Below are 16,403 nucleotides of genomic sequence, written 5' to 3'. Positions count from 1 at the left end.
GCCGACCCCCCGCCGGAACGGCTACTCCGCTGACCTCTGCCCCCATCGTGACCTCTGCACCCTTTCTTGTGGTCCGTTTTGGGATCCCCAGGCCTCTGGGGACACGTGTGACCCCCCATTTAGCTCTGGCCTCCTGGGCTGGGAAGTGGGGGTGCACGCCGTGGGTGTGGGGGAGGGCGCCACGGACGGCGGCCTCGCTGGGGCCTGCTGAGCCGGTCCAACCGTCAGTGTGTCTGGGGTGGGGCGGGGGTGAGGGGCGAGCCCCAGGCTGCAGGCCCTCCTGTGCAGAGGGGGAAACTGAGGCCCGAAGAGATGGGCCCTGCCCCGGCAGAGCGTTCTCCGCGGCACCTTGAGGTTTTCACGCCCGGCCAGGCGGCTACAGCAGTAGGGCCTGAGGTCAGACGGCCAGGGGGACCTCCCGCCCGGCGGGCCCGCGGCACTCACCGCTGTGCACGGCGATGACGGGCCGGTGGTGCTGGGTGAAGCTGGAGAGGCGCGGCGAGTCCTGCGGGGACGGGCTGTTGAATGGCGATTTGTCCATCTCCGTCTTCTTCACCGGCGATGAGATGCCTGGGGGGGCGGCAGCGTCAGGGGCGGCCAGGACCCCCACGACCCCGGCCCGGGCACCCGCCCCGGGACCCCCCCGGACCTCCCTGAGGCCCAGTGCCCACAGTCAGCGCCAGGCACGGGGGCCATGGATTCTGCACGTGGCCTGAGAGGCAGGGGCCGGGAGCCCGTTTCACAGAGCGGGAAACTGAGGCTCCGGCGGAGAAGGGGACTGGGCTGACGCCGCCGCCTGGCCGCCCCCACCCCCGCCCCCGGGACACCTGCTGCCACCCCCAGATGGGGAGCTCACTACCTCCCTCGGCCCTTCCTGCCAAATGAACGAATGAACGCGCGAATGAATGACTCGGGTGGGAAGCGGGCCCCTCGCGGCCCGGGGTCCCCGCCACGCCCTGGCCTCGCCCACCGCCCGGAAGCCCCGGGTTCAAGTCCTGGCCGACCCGGAGGCAGCCTGGTCCCCTCTCCCTCCGGCAGGGACCGCGCGGGGTTGGGGGAGATGCGCCCTGAGACCACCTGTGCAGGGGGAAAAACGCCCCGAACCCCGGCCTCGCCTCCCCCACGGCCCCGCTGCCCGCGGTGTGGACGGCGATGCCAGTCCCCGGGAGCTGCTGCGTCTCGGGGAGGCCCCGGGTGGGGGTGGACCCCGCCACGCCACCCCCTGCCGCCAAGCCGGGCTTCCCAGGGCGGGGAGTGAGGTCGGGGCAGGCGCAGCGGAGGATTTCCTGGAACAGCTCATCCGACGGAAACAGCCCGTGGCCCCTCCCGTGGTCCCTCCCGTGTCCCCTCCCGTGTCCCCTCCCCGTGGCCCTGCCCTGCGTGTCGAGAGGGGCCTGGGGGACCCGGAGCGGGAGGGACGGCCGGCCCTGGTGAGCTCTGCAATGGCCCTGGGGCACGTCCCGCCATCCGAGCTGCCCCGAGGCGCCCGGCAGGGATGCGGCCTCCACGGGGCGCCCACCCCCCCGGAGGGCACGTCCCGGGGATCCTCAGCCGTCCTCCACCCAGCGACCGGCCGTGTCCCCACTGCGGGGCCAGCTCCACGGCAGGGACGTGTCGAGGGGACAAACCCGCGACAGAGCACACGGGACGGGTCGTGCCACGGGGCCTCCCGGGCACTGCCTTTGTGGGCAGCCGTTCCCTCCCTCCTGGCCGGGGCCACCTCTCGCCCTCGGCGGCGCCCGCCCCCCACGGGACGACGAAAGCCGGGCTCCCGCTGCGGCCCGCACAAGGGCCCCATCCGCTCCCGCTCAGGCCGGGTTCGGCCTCAGGGCCTTGGCACGGCACCCCCTCCTCCAGGAAGCCCCCCGAGGCCTACGTGCCCCCCGAAAGCCCGCACCCCGGTCACGGCTCCACACGCCCGCCTCTCTCACCCTGTAAGCTGGGGGGGGTGTCTCTGGGTCCCCCCCCTCCCCCCCGGCCCAGGCTGGCTCTTCGGGAATGGGCGAGACGGAGCCTGGTGTCCCCACTCCCCGGTGGCCAGATGGGCCTAGTCGCGGGGCAGCCGGAGCAAAGGCTTCTGGGAGCCGGGCAGGGGCGCCCTCCTGCCACCCCCCGCGGTGGGTGGGGCTGGCTGGGGAAGGAGGCCTGGGGGGCGCCCGGGAGATGCGCCTGGTGGGGGTGGCCCGGCCGCCAGGCCCCTGCCCCTCCTGGCGCGGTGCTGGGGGAGGGAGAGGAGAGCCGGCCCTAATCAGCTTAGGCCGCCTAACGAGCGGCTAATTGGGGCCGTCTAGACAGGAAGCTGCGGGGCGGGGGAGGGGGGAAGTGGTCCCGGGGGACAGGCTGCAGGCGGAGGCCCCCTCTCCCCGCTCCCCCGAGGCACCGGGTGGCAGCAACCCCCCGGGGGGGGGTTACTCCGCGCCCAGCGGGTCCTGGGGGGCTGGGCTCTCTTCCCCCCACCCTTCCAGCGGTGGTGGTGGCGCGGCCCTGCCGCAGGGCCTTTGCGTGTCCCTCCACTGCCTGGACAGCTCTCCCCGGCAGCACGCACCCCTCCGCCCGGCCCCCTCCCTCGGCCTCTCTGCATCACCACCTCCAGGAAGCCCTCCGTGGGGCTTAGGGCAGGGCCGCCTCCCCATCCTACAAGCCCCGCCCCCCCGCTAGACTAACGTCGTCATGGCTTTACCTCCCCACGTGTGATTCTTTGATTACAATCTCTCACATCCGGGAGGGGGGCGGGTCTTTTGTTTTTGGTTTTTGTTTGTTTTGGGGAGATACCTGGGATTGAACCTGGCACCTCGTACGTGGGAAGCAGGTGCTCAACCGCTGAGCTACACCTGCTCCCCAATGAGAACTGGTTTTTCTATTTGGGGATTGAACTCAGGACCTCGTATGTGGGCAGCAGGCGCTCACCCACTGAGCTACATCCGCTCCCCAGTAAGAGTTGTTTTTTTTGGTTTGTTTCTTTTGGAGATGCCTGGCAGTGAACCCGGGACTCCATGTGTGGGAAGCAGGTGCTCAGCCACTGCACTACATCCGCTCCCCGGGGCAGGTCTTTGAACCCCTCAACCCCTTGCCCATTTAGCTGGATCTTGGCTCTGCCCCTTCCCAGCTGTGGGCCTCAGTTTCCCCATTTGCCAAACACGGCCCGAGGGGGCACGGGAGCTGGTGCAGGCGAAGGGCTCGGCGCACAGTAGGTGCGCGGCGAGAGGCGGTCCGCTAGGGAGGCTGGAAGCAGGCCGCCTGGCCCTGCCCGCTCGGCGCAGCCTCAGTGGCCGGGAGCGGGTGGCACCGCTGCTCCCCTCGGGAAAAGGAGGAGCCCGGCGGGCCCCCCAGCCTGGGTGGTCTGGCCTGGAAGGACCGGGGCAGGGGTGCCCTGGGAGGAGGGAGCTGCCCCTCCTGGAGCCCCACAAGCCGAGTCCAGAGCAGGTGACGCCCCAGGCGGCCTCTCCCTTATTTTGGGGCAGCCGCACATGCCAGGGGTGAGCGACAAGCACAGGCTGTCCCCCAGGGCACTGCCAGCGCAGGGTGACACTGAGGGTTGCACTCCAGGGGGGAGGGAGGAGCTGCTCTCGGCACTGAGGGGGTCGAGAAGGCTGGGGACGCAGCCTGACACCCCACAGTGCACAGGATCCCCGCCCCCCCAATGTCAGCAGTACTGAGACCGAGAAACCCTCGCATACGCTGTTCCCTCGGCTGAGAAATGCTCTTCCGTCAATTTCCCTGGGGAGAAGCCAGGTTGCAGCCTTCGCGGTGGCTTGACAATAAACCCAGCTCCTGTGGGCACAGACTCTGAGCCCAGCCCTCCTCCTCAAGGCAGGAAGTGGTATCCTTATTTGAGAGAAGACGACCCAGAGGCTCACAGAGGTTAGTTCAGCTGCCCAAGGTCACACAGCTACAAAGGGGCAGGCAAGTAAGGCCCACGCTCCTTGCTGCTTGGCTACACTGACCCTCCTCCTCCAGGAAGCCCTCCCTGCTCTCTCCATGCTGCCTCCGGGCCTCCTGCAGGTCCCCATGGACCTCCCTGCCTTCTCCCCCAGCCTGATGCAGTCTATATACTTATCTTTCCCCCGCCCCCACTAGGCTGTGAGTCCCAGGGGGCAGTGACCAGGGTGGACCGGCTTATCTCTGTATCCCCAGGACTAACCTTGAATAGGGTCAGACAGGTAGCCTGGGTTGACAAGGAGGAGGATGATGTCTTGGGAGACAGTGAGTTTACCATCACCAGAGGCAACCAAGTGGAAGACGGAATAGGAGAGACCTTGGACATTCCCTTCCAGCTCTGTGATCCCCCATCAAACACCAGAAGCTGGTATGGGCTTTGTTGTCCCCCATCACTGCCGTCTCCTTCCCCAGTGGGGCAGGGGACTGTCAGGGAGGCAGGTCGGATGGAACCCCAGTGACTCTGTCTAACAATTCCTTCCTTTTCTTAATTTTGTTTTTCTTCTTGGAGCTTCCTGAATTGAAAGCTAGGTTCTTCACTTTCAGGCATTTTCTTTGCCTTATAGATACACTTAATGCTATAACTTTTCCTCATAGGGCTGTTTTGGCTGCCTTGTAGAGGTTGCCTCTCAACTCTAAACAGTATGTAATTTACATTTTGGTAGCCCGTTTAATCACAGAGTTAATGAGAAGAATTCTTGGGAGGCGGTGGACTTGTCCCAATGGTTGGGGCGTCCGTCTACCACATGGGAGGTCTGCGGTTCAAACCCCAGGCCTCCTTGACCCGTGTGCACCTGGCCCATGTGCAGTGCTGATGCGCGCAAGGAGTGCCCTGCCACGCAGGGGTGTCCCCCGCATAGGGGAGCCCCACGCGCAAGGAGTGCACCCCGTAAGGAGAGCCACCCGGCGCCAAAAGAAAGTGCAGCCTGCCTAAGAATAGTGCCGCCCACACGGAGAAATGACACAAGATGATGCAGCAAAAAGAAACACAGATTCTTATGCCGCTGACAACAACAGAAGCGGACAAAGACGACGCAGCAAATAGACACAGAGGACAGACGACCAGCGTGGGGGGGGAAGGGGAGAGAAATAAATAAATAAATAAGTCTTAAAAAAAAAAAGAGAAGAATTTTTTAGAGCTCAACCAGTGACAAGGAAAAAACCAAGTGTCTCCTAATATCTGCTCTCTCCTTCTTCCTCAGTACCAGGACTTTTGCTTTTGAGATGAGCACATGACTGTCCAGAATAAGACTACATTTTCCAACTGTCTTTGAAATTTGCCTGAGTATGGCTGCAACACTAAGTCCTGGGCAATGAGATAAGCAGAAGAGGTAGGCAGCACTTCTGAGAATTCTCCTTAATTGGAGAGGGCATGTCCAGATTAGACTCTCCTTCTTGCTTGGTGGCTGGAATACAGACATGAGGGCTGGAGCTTTAGCAGCCATTTTGGATTGAGAGATGGGAATGAAAACCATGCCCAGGAAACTGAGGCCTTCACTCCACACTTGCCCTGGGTTGCCGACCGCAGGACATCTACTTGCAAGAGAAATGCACCGTCCTTTTGGATTTTCTGTCTCTTCCAGCCAAGACTAAGTCCACTGAATGCAGAATCTTTATAGAGACAAACCTGACAGAAACGGGAAATCCACAGAGTCAGAACCACCGAGGCCCATAAAGTAGAAACTTATAAACAGAGACAGAATTAGAAACTTATAAACAGAGACAGGACTTCCCAGAGTCAGGCACACCCTTAAGGCAGGAAGCTGCTCTGGGAGCCCCACGCTGAGAACAAATGTCAATGTCATAACCAGACACATCAGAGACCAACTGGAAGCCACGGGAATTTTATACAGATGTGGGTACCAAGAAACTCTCCCATTTCTCGGGCACCTCCCATGTGGTGGGAGGGGCTTCAGGTGCATTCTGCCATTTCATCGCTCTGAACGAGGAACTATCAATCTCATCACCCCCAGTTTGGAGATGAGGAAACTGAGGCTTGGAGAAGTTAAATCCCCTGCCCAAGTCGACACAGGACCCAGCCAGTCAGGGGTAGAGCTGGGATTCACAGCCAGGTCTTCCAATGCCTGAAACTGCCTTTTTTTGGGGGGGGGGGGGAATTGCACCCCGGACCTCGTACACGGAAGCAGGCGCTCAGCCACTGTGCTACACCCGCTGCCCTGAACCTGCCTCCTTCGTCAGGATGTTCTACTGTGCCTCGAGAATCCTGCAGGTATAGCATTCTGCAGAGTCAGACCCTTGTTAGAAAGCAGGCTCTGGAGGGAAATGAAGATGGGCGAGAGGAGGAGAGGAAGAAGAAAACAAAATCCTAACGTTCACTGGGTGCTGATGGTGAGCCAGGCCTGTTGGAGAGATGTGAGTTGTATCGGCTCATTTGATTTCCCCAACAACCCTACTAGGTTGGCGCTGCAGGGACTAACATCCCCGTTTTACGGATGAGAAAACCGAGGCTGCGGGAGGTGGGGTCACCAGGAAGTGGCAAGGGCTGGGACCGGAAACCGTGAGGATAAGGGACTAGACAGGGCAGTGCTTCTTTTGTTTGTTTGTTTCTCAGGAGGCACCAGGGATTGAACCTGGGACGTGTATATGGGAAGTGGGTGCTCAACCACTGAGTTACACCCACTTCTCCAGGGCAGTGCCTCTAATCATTTCAGGGCCCAGACCTCCCCCGGTGAGACCGCGGAATGCCAGGGACACCCGCCCCACTGCACGTTTTCCTGAAAGTCAGACACCCACAGACCCTTAAAGCAAAGGGGCCTTTTAGCCGAGAAAGGTGGTGGAGATGGCGGAGGAGCCTCAAAGACGGGAATTCTTTGGAGAAGGCCAGTGGAGAGAGGGCAATAAACAAAAAACCCCGAGGCGCTGGGCTTTTTCTGGAAAAGGGGCCCTATGGAGCTCCTAAGCCCACAGCGTCAGAAACTCCTGAGAAAGAAACCCTGGAGAGAACCCTATAGAGAGAGGTGAGCAAGAGGACAAAACCTCCTTATAAAAGGACCCCGTGGGAATGGAGACATTAGAGAGGAGACGGGGCTCCTACAGAACTGGAAATATCGTGAGGAAAACCCCAAGGAAATGGGAATCTCATAAAAAGGAACTTCAGAGAGGACACCCCAAAAAAAGGATCCTACATCTCAAAACAGAGGACAGAGCCAGAAACCATCCCAGGGGAAGCACATCCGTTGGCACTATCTGTCAAAGATTTTAAAGCAGGCGGGGATGAGAGACCTATGGACGTGCAATGCTATGGCGGACGCCAAGAAGCAGCCCTCTGCTGATCAGAATCGCTACGCAGACAACTCGATAATCAAGAGCCCCACAGAGATGGGGCAGGCGAGACCCGCAAGGAAGCGTCTCCATTCTCCCAGGTCTGAGCGGAACCAAAGAGTTCCGGGAACTCACGAGAGCCCGGTCCCTACTGTCAGCGGCGCGCATCCCACGCAACTACAGTTCCCAGAAGGCTCCGCGGCTCGCGGGTGGCCAGTCGCCCCCTGGCACCCGCGCACTGCCTGCCGGGACTTGTAGTCCGCTCGCCGCTGCAACTCCGACCGGAAGGCCGCCCCCGCCCCCGCCGCCCGCCCTACCTCCTTCCATGTCCTCTGTCCAGTTGCGGCTGCTACTCGTGGGCGAGCTGGGCGAGGTGTAGTAATCGCCGCCGGGGCTCGTATCCACGTCTTCCTCCATTGAGCCCGATTTGTGCCGCTTGCTCCTAAGGGGCGAAGGGGAGGAGCGCACCGGCCGGTTACCACGGAGATGTGGGCGGGGCAGGGGAAGCCAGCGGGAATAACTTCCGGTCCCGGGGCGGGGGCGGGCCTCCGCAGGGCAATGACGGTACTCTCGCGAGACAGAACGGGAGCCCCTGACTCTCACTTCCTGCTCAGTTAACACCTGTCCCTTGCTACGATGGGGCCACCCGGGAGGGGGTTAGCCGAGGTCCTCAGAACCTCGTAGGGTCATGGCCCCCGGTTTACAGGCGGGGAAACTGAGGCTTGTGCCTGCAGGCTCAAAGGGTCCCAAAGCCCGGGCCAGGAGTGTCAGGGCATTGGGAAGAGATGTTTTGGGTTGGGTTTTGAGGGATGAATAGGAGTTTGCAGGGCAGACCGTGAAAAAAAGGCATTCTCGGCCGAGGAAGGAACCAGCTCAGGCCCGAATGAGGGGAGTGCGTGCAGGGGGAGTCACGGAATGCCCAGAGGTGGGGGCCTGGGCACGTACCCGCTGGAGGAGGTGCTGGGTAGTGTTCGTCTCATGCCAGTGCTGGCCGGATTCAGGTCGTATGCCAGGTGTCCCTGCAGCTCCCCTAGGGAGAAGTTGGGTCCTGTTCCGGTCACCACGGGTGCTGCAGAGGGCGAGAGAGAGGAGCGTGTGGGCGGGCCTGGGTCCAGGGCGGCCTGGGGGGGCGAGAAGCGCCGCGGGGGGAGGGGTGCAGGCAGTTCAGAGAGAGCCTGCCCCCCCACTTGGCCTGGTTCCTCATTCGGCCTTTCTCTAAGGCTCAGCAAACCGCGGCCCAGGGGGAGGCGGGTGGAGCCCGAGTCCGTTTCCCGGCCGTCCCCGAGGCCAGGACAGGGACGCGCTTGTCAGGGTTACGAAGGGTCAGCGTCCACAGCTCCCTGGGGCAGGATTTAAAACGGGGGCTCCTGGGGGTCCCCAGCCCGGCCCCGGGGAGCCGGGAAGGCTCAGGGAGAAGGGAAGCTCCCTTAGCACCCGCCACCTGCCACGTGGGCTTTGTTTCCTGGGGAGGTGGCGTGTCACCGCGATCCTGGGCAGGGGGCCCTTCCGGGGAGACTTGGGGACGGGATGACTGGAGAGGACAGAAGGGAGGAGGGGGCTGGGGGCTGGGCCCTCCCCCGCCATCCCTGAGCCCCCCGTCCCTCCTGGATCCCCATCTCCCTCTCCCACCTCCCCCTGCGTGGACCCCTCCCCTCAGGGTCCCAGCTCGGGGCGGGCAGGGACACTCACTCCGGGACACTTGGATGAGCTCCGTGACACTGAAGACGCCGGAGGTGACAAAGCTCTCCTGGAAATCGGTCGTGTCTGGAACGGGGAGGCCGTGGGGGTCAGTGGATGGGGCTGAGCCGGGGCTCCCCCCCTTTTTGGACCCCTCAGTGGGGTGGGGGCGTCCCTCGGCCTGGGGGGGCAGTTCTCTTCTCATCTGCCCTCGATCCCTCTAACTGCAGCCACGGCCCGTCTCCCCGCGGCCTCCTCGCCCGTGTCCTGGGCCCCCCACCCCGGGGCACGAGCAGCCGCCGGCCCCGGGTGCAAATCGTCCTCATCCGTCCCCCGCGTGGGACTCCCCGAGGCACAGCGTGCAGCCGTCCAGACGCCGGCGCTTCCAGAACCTTCCTCCCTCTGTCGGGGGAAGGGGCGCCCTCCCCTCGGGGCTGGGGAAGTTGGACCCACTTCCTGGCTTTTGGATACTGGGGTCCAGGGAAGAGCCCTGTCCAATCCCACACCGCCGAGAGCAGGCCCAGATGCCTGCATTTATTGAGCGCCTGCAGTGTGCCACCCCGGGCTGGGCAGGGGGCCACTGCTGGGGATGAGACAGACGGAAGCAGCTGCCCCCTTGGGGCTCGGGGTCCCGGGTGGGCGCTTCCCGGAGCCGCGTGCGAGGGGTCGCTGGTGGGAAGGCAGAGCGGGGAGGGGGAGCCCGTGCACGAAAAGGGTTCAGGCAGGGGCCTGCAGGCGGGGTGACAGCGGGTAAAAAACCTGCAGGCAGCGGCTGGGGAGAGGAAGGAGCGGGGGGTGGAAACTTGGGCCGCGCGGGAATGGCGGCTGCTCGCTTCCCAGACGGCCAGTGCAAAGATCCTGGGGCTGCGATGCAATCGGGGAGCCCGAGGCCAGAGGGGAGCAGCCGGGGGCCGAGGGGTCAGACGCGAGGTGGGACGGGCTGGCAGGGAGGCGCGGTTCTTTCCCCGGCCCCCAGGGGGCAGCACCCCCCCAGCTCGGCGCGGCCCGAGCCCTGGGCCAGTGAGCAGGCTTTTCCCCAATTTATTGAGCAATTACTGCAGGCCCCGCCCTGGGGGGCCGCAGCATCCTGGGAGAGGCTCGGGCGTCCCCGAGTGTCCAGGGAGGCGGCCGGCGCCGTTTCCTGCCGCCCCAGCTGGCCGGCTGCTGTCGCAGGGCTCGCCCCCCCCCCCCCCGGCGGGGTTTCCTGTTTGTGCAGCGCCCGCCTGTCCCCGCCTCCGGGGGACTCCCTGGTGGGGCGGGGGAGCGTGATTTCCTCCGCCAGATGTCCAGCTCCCCTGGGCCCCGCCCGCCGCCTCCCCGCAACATCTGGCTCGGCCAGGGCGCCCGGGGACCGGGGTCTCGGGAGACGAGGCCGGCTGGATGGACGTGGCTGGGGGGGGGGGGGGGGGCTGTGAACAGGGCTGGGGACCCTGGCAGGGGCCCTCGCCCACCCCTTCCTCGTTTTCTCTTTCTTGCCACCTGCTCTGATTTTTCTCCCCGCTCTATCCCTTTCCGCCAAGAGATCCAACCTTCCAAGTATCTCTCTCCGGCAATAGCTGAGCACCTGCTGTATACCAGGGGCGAGTGTGGTGACCCCCTGTCCCCCGCCCTGGACAGCGGAGCGAACACCTACGCGATCGCTAACTGCCCCTGAGGGAGAGCGGCCCAGGCTGCCTGAGCTGGGGGGCTCAGGGAGACCCCTCTGAGAAGGGCGGGCTTTGGGGCGGAGACCGGGGAAGGGCGCGAGCGAGCCGTGCGCCATCCGGGCAGGGGAGCGGCCCGTGCAAAGGCCCTGGGGCCAGCCTATGCCTGGCGTGTTAGAGGCGCAGTGAGGAGGCCTGCGGGGCTGGAAGGGAATGGACCATGGGGACAGCGGGAGGAGGGCGGGCCGTGCGGGGCCTGGCGGGCTGCGGGGAGGACGTGGGCTTGCCCCTCCGAGAGAGGTGGGAGCCACGGAGGGCTGCGGACAGAGGAGGGCCGGGCGCCGATTCAGGGGCCAGGCTGCCGCAGGGGGCGAGGATGAGCTGGTGCCCGCCCTCCACGTGAGGACAATGGGGGAGGGGGGGCCGTGGGTGGGCAGGCAGAGCCCATCCCCCCCCAGGGCACGCCCCCAGCGTCCTCGAGCCGCCTTCCATTAAACACCCCTCGGGGGAGCCCTGAAGCTCCTGGACCCTCAGTCTCTTCTTCATCTTTAGAACGGGGCAGTGCGATGACGAGGAACGGGGCGCCCCCCTCCCCACCTCGCGCCGCCCCCAGACTCACCCAGTGTGATGGGCTTGCTGTCCTCCTGGTCGGAGCCCATCCCAGCTCGGGGACTGCCGCTCTGCTCGGCATCTGCAGAGAAGACACGGAGGGGCGATGGGGACGCCGCGGGGACACAGGCGGCCCCCCCGGACCCTGCTCGGCACGCTGGGAGTTGAGAGGCACAGAGAGAACGGGGGGGGGGGGGGGTCCTCGGGGTCTGGGCCGGGGCGTGGGGACACGGGGTCCGTGGGGGGCGTGCCCGCGTGGACCTGCGCCCTCCGCCAGGGTCCCAGGCACAAAGGAGTGAGCGGGCCCCCCCGGAATCTGGCAGACTCGGGTTCGAATCCCGGCTCGGCTTCATTTTGGCTGTGGCGCCCCAGGCAGCTCATTTGCTCTCTGTGCCTCAGTTTCCCCATCTGAGAAATGCCGCTTTGATCACCTTTCATCGTGCCCAGCTTTGACTGCATCCCCGAGGCGGGGGGGGGCCCTGAGCCCACGGGCAGCCCTGGGGGTGCAGTCTGTGAACGAGGGCTGCCATTCGGGGGCAGCCCCCCGCCCCTCCCCGTGGCTGCCCACCCGGCCCGGGGGCTCCCTCCCGCCCCTGCGCCCGCCCCCTCCATCTTATCTAAAAATAATCAGCTCCCGGGCGGCCGGGAGCTGAGACAGACGCTGAGCTCAGCAGCTCAGCGGTATCAGCTCCGGCAGCCTGGGAAGGGGGGGTGGAATGGCAGCCACCTCCCCGGCTGGGGGCAGGGAGGACACAGAGCCAGGCCGGGCAACGAGCCTCCCCCCCACATCCCACCCGCTTCCTTCTCCAGCCCAAGGGGGCAGAATCCAGGTCGAAGAGAGAAAATCCAGCCCCGGGGCCGGGCATTCGCTGTGTGACCCCAGACAAGTGGCTCAACAGCTCTGGGCCTCCATTTTCTGAGCACCGCCTCGGCCGCAGCGGGGCGCCGGGAGGCCGTACACGAGCCGCCGGGGGGGATCTACCGAAAGCCACAGACAGGGGGCGAGCCTGTCCACCCCGCCACGGTCGCCTTTATTTTTAAATCCTCAACACAGGCTGCAGACTGGGATTTTTCCCAGACGAGGCAGACGGGGCGTGAGCGCGACAAAAACGAGCCCCGCCCCACGCCGCTGGCGCTTTCTCACCGGGGTGGCTTCGTTCGTTAGGCTCTCGGTTCATTCGCGTGTTTTCGCCCCCTCTCCCCCGCCCCCAGCCCAGGAGATGCTGGCTTTCCTCTCGGGGCCTCAGTTTCCCCGTCTGCAAAACGGGACAACGAAGGTGGCCAGGCCCTCGGGGCTGCAGGGGGGCTGAGACCACGACGCTCCCGAGCAGGCAGCGCCCTCCACCCCCGCCCAGCCCCGAGCCGGGGGCGCCCCCCACGTCGTGTCCCGCGCCCGTGGCCCCGGCCCGGCCCCCCCAGGTGGCGACGGAGACGCGCAGGGGCAGCCCCCCCTCGGCCCGGCGGGGTGGCCCGGCCGTGGCCCACTGGGCAGCGGCCGAGGGGAGCGTGCCCGGCTCGGCCCTGCGCCCTCTCCCGGGCGCCGCGGCCAGCGCCCGTCGGGGCCGGCCAGGCCTGCTTGGACGGCCGCGGCGCTGGGAGGGACCCAGCCCGGGCAGGCGGCCGCGCGGGCTCGGGGCCTCGGGCACGGCACCCTCTCCAGGCAGGGCCTGGCACGGCGCGGCGCCTCCCCGCGGGGCCAGGCGAGAGGCGGGCAGGGCTCCCGGAGTCCACCCCCCGCCGGGCCCGACGGTGGCTCCCGGCCCCAGCCCTGGACCCCGACGGTCCTGCCAGCGCGGCGCGCTCGGCCTCGCCCTCCGTGTCTGTGGAAGGGGCACCTCACGGGGTTCCCCGAAAGGCCGTGGGAAGGGCTGCTAGCAGGGAGATGGCTGTCTTCCTGTTAATTTTGTTACTCTTATTACCCCGGCTATTGTTACTGGTTGCCATGTTGTTACTTTGTGTTTTTTCAAATATACTTTTTATTTATTTTTAAAAGATACATAGATCACACAGAATGTTACATGAGAAAATATAGGAGGGAAGTGGAAGTGGCTCAACGGATAGCGCATCCGCCTACCACACGGGAGGTCCAGGGTTCAAGCCCCGGGCCTCCTTGACCCGTGTGGAGCTGGCCCACGCGCCGTGCTGATGCGCGCAAGGAGTGCCCTGTCACACACGGGTGGCGCCGCACACACAGAGAGGGGACGTAGCAAGATGACGCAGCAAAAGAGACACAGTTTCCCGGTGCTGCCTGATAATATAAACGGACGCAGAACATACAGCGAACGGACAGAGAGAGCAGACAACTGGGGGGGAAAGGGGAGAGAAATAATGAATCTTTTAAAAATGTATCTAGGAGGTTCCCATATGCCCCACTCCCCACCCCACCCTAATTTCCTCCCATCAACGACTTTCGTTAGCGTTGTATGTCGTTACTTTGTGTCACTTCAAGAGCACCTGGTCGGAGCCCGCCCACTGCTCATTCTGTGACCTCAGCCCAGCCACACGGCCGCTCCCAGCCTCGGTTTCCCCATCTGTAAAGTGGGGAAGATAACTGAACCCACCCCCTGGGGTCTGTGGAGTCACGGCAGTCAGCTAATAAATAGGAAGGGGCGAGCACCAAATCGACCAAAGGGTGAAGTGGGCGCGATCCTACACGACTCTCTTCTTGTCAATTCTGGCGTCCCGTTGCTCACGGCTTGGCTCGCAGAAAGGCGATTGATTTTTGCGTGTTGACCTGCACCCTGGCTGCAGTGCCTTCATTCTTGGAGCTTTTACAAGTCGATGCTGGGGGTTTTCTATGTACATCATCACGCCCTCTGCGACCTTCCCCCCCCCCACACTTGTCTGCTCTGTGTCCATTCGCTGTGTGCTCTTCTGTGTCCACTTGCATTCTTGTCAGCGGCACCGGGAATCTGTGTTTCTCTTTGTTGCGTCATCTTGTTGTGTCAGCTCTCCGTGTGTGCGGCGCCATTCCTGGGCAGGCTGCACTTTCTTTCGCTCTCCTTACGGGACGCACTCCTTGCGCGTGGGGCTCCCCCACGCGGAGGACACCCCAACGTGGCGCGGCACTCCTTGCGCGCATCAGCACTGCGCATGGGCCAGCTGCACACGGGTCAAGGAGGCCCGGGGTTTGAACCGCAGACCTCCCATGTGGTAGGCGGACGCCCTAACCACTGGGCCAGGTCTACTACCCAAGGAGTTTTATTTCTTCCTTTCTAGTCCGTGTGCCTGTGATTTCATTTTCTTGCCTTATCACAGCGGCTATGTCTTCCAGTATGATAGCAAAGGAGAGTGGCGAGAAGAGACATCCCTTGCCCTGCCCGGCTCCCCATCTTAGGGGGAAGTTTTCAATTTCTCGCCGTTAAGCATGAAGTTGGCTGCGCTTTGGGAGAGTCCCTTTATTGGATTGAGGAAGTTTCTTCTATTCCTCGTTTCCTGAGCGGTTTTGTTTTGTTTTGTAAAGTTTATCCTGAATGAGTGTTGAATAGTGGTAGTTTAAAAAATAATAACGAGCTGGAAGTGGATGTGGCTCGAGAAGTTGGGTGCCTGCCTACTGCACGGGAGGTCCCGTGTTTGATTCCCGGTGCCTCCTAGAGAAGACAAGCAAGCTGACCCAACAGGCTGGCATGGCAAGCTGACACAAGATGACGCAACAAGGAAACACAAAGAGGAAACACAATGAGAGACCTAACAAAGCAGGGAGTGGAGATGGCGTAAGCAATTGAGTGCGTCTCTCCCCCATGGGAGGTCCTGGGTTCGGTTCCCAGTGCCTCCTAAAGAGAAGACGAGCAGACACAGAGAGCACACAGCGAGGGCAAACAACAAAGGGGGTGGGGAGAAAAAATAAATCTTTAAGAAAAACAATAAGGGGGAGTGGGTGTAGCTCAAGTGATTGAGCGCCTGCTTCCCATGTACGAGGTCCTGGGTTTGAACCCCGGTACCTCCTAAAAAAACAAAACAACAAACAAACGGAAAAACCAACTAGGGGAAGCCAGCATAGCTCAGGAGTTGAGCACCGGCTTCCCACATACAAGGTCCCAAGTTCAATCCTTGGCCCCCGGTATCTAAAAAAAAAATAATAATAATTAAAAAAACACTGTGAAAAAAAATAATATGATGCTGAAATTAGATGCCATTTTGTTACTTGCCACTACGCCCTGGGAATAGTTCTCACTCACCAGGAGCTCATCTTCGGGCTCCTGGAAACTTCCCACCTTCTAGAAATGTGCTCCCCATCATGCCGGCCATAGCCATACGCAGCAGCTTTTGAAATGTAGAGGAGGTCAGATGAAACGAAATCAACATTTCCCCACCTCAGTCGCCATTCCCGGCGGCGACTGAACTGGGGGGCGCGGAATCCTTCCGTCACCGTCACCGCAGAAAGTTCCACGGGGACGGCGCTGCTCGGGCTGTTTCTGAGAAATACCCAGGAAAAAGAAAGAAGACACAGAACATTCCGCGCCTTCCCGCTAACGGAGACAACCAGCCCTTCCGATGCACGTTCTTTCCACCTAACACATCCTGATGGGAGCAGGCAACGCCCGAGCACCTGCCCTGCCCATCGTCCCCGGGCGGGCCAGCTGAGCACGGCCCCGCGCCCGAGGCTGGTAAACTGAGGCTCAGGGCGCGGCATCCATTCCCCAGAGCTGGGGGGCCAGGCTCAGATCCCAGCTGGTCAGGGGTTCTGCCTTGGGGCCCCTGGCAACATCGGGAGACAATTTTGGTCATCAGGCTGCGGGGGCTGCTATGGGCACTGACGGGGCGGAAGCAAGGGGGGCTGCCCAGCGCCCTACAGTGCCCGGCATGGCCCCCCACAAAGGAGGTCAGCAGTGCCACGGGGGATGAATGCTGGACTGGAGCAGGCGGGCCAGGCTAAAGAATTTTGTTCTTGTTCATATATATGTATGTTTTTATATTCCGCCCCTCCGATGGCTCCCTCCTTTGTCTGCTTGTTTTTGCTCATTGTCTGCTCGTTGCCTGTTTCTCCTTTAGGAGGCACTGGAAACTGAACCCGGGCCCTCCCATGTGGGAGGTGGATGCTCAACTGCTTGAGCCACATCTCTTCCCTGCTCTTTTTGTTTTCTGCTCGTTGTCTGCTTGTTGCTTTTGCTCATTGTCTGCTCGTTGTTTCTGCTTGATGTCTATTCATTGTTTTTGCTTGGTGCCTGCTCGTTGTCTGCTTGTCTACTTTAGGAGGCACCGGGAACCGAACCTGGGACCTCCTGTGTGGGAGGCAAGTGCTCAACTGTTTGAGCC

At 62.8% G+C, this 16,403-nt stretch overlaps 1 protein-coding gene across 6 annotated transcripts in view; it reads right to left on the bottom strand.

Moving 5' to 3' along the window:
• NFIC (nuclear factor I C) overlaps positions 1–16,403 on the bottom strand; it is a 62,348-nt gene that overhangs the window by 11,130 nt on the left and 34,815 nt on the right. For all 6 annotated transcript variants that reach the window (XM_058282277.2, XM_058282273.2, XM_071210019.1 and 3 more), the window contains exons 3-7: positions 11,158–11,229; positions 8,908–8,982; positions 8,164–8,287; positions 7,536–7,660; positions 445–570 (exon numbers count right to left, since the gene is read on the bottom strand). In XM_058282277.2, the coding sequence (XP_058138260.1) occupies positions 445–570; positions 7,536–7,660; positions 8,164–8,287; positions 8,908–8,982; positions 11,158–11,229 (522 nt within the window). The remainder of the gene's footprint in view (positions 1–444; positions 571–7,535; positions 7,661–8,163; positions 8,288–8,907; positions 8,983–11,157; positions 11,230–16,403) is intronic.

The sequence above is a fragment of the Dasypus novemcinctus genome, chromosome 19, assembly GCF_030445035.2.
Source record: "Dasypus novemcinctus isolate mDasNov1 chromosome 19, mDasNov1.1.hap2, whole genome shotgun sequence".
NCBI classification, from domain to species: domain Eukaryota; kingdom Metazoa; phylum Chordata; class Mammalia; order Cingulata; family Dasypodidae; genus Dasypus; species Dasypus novemcinctus.
This window is presented reverse-complemented; position numbering and strand designations above follow the sequence as displayed.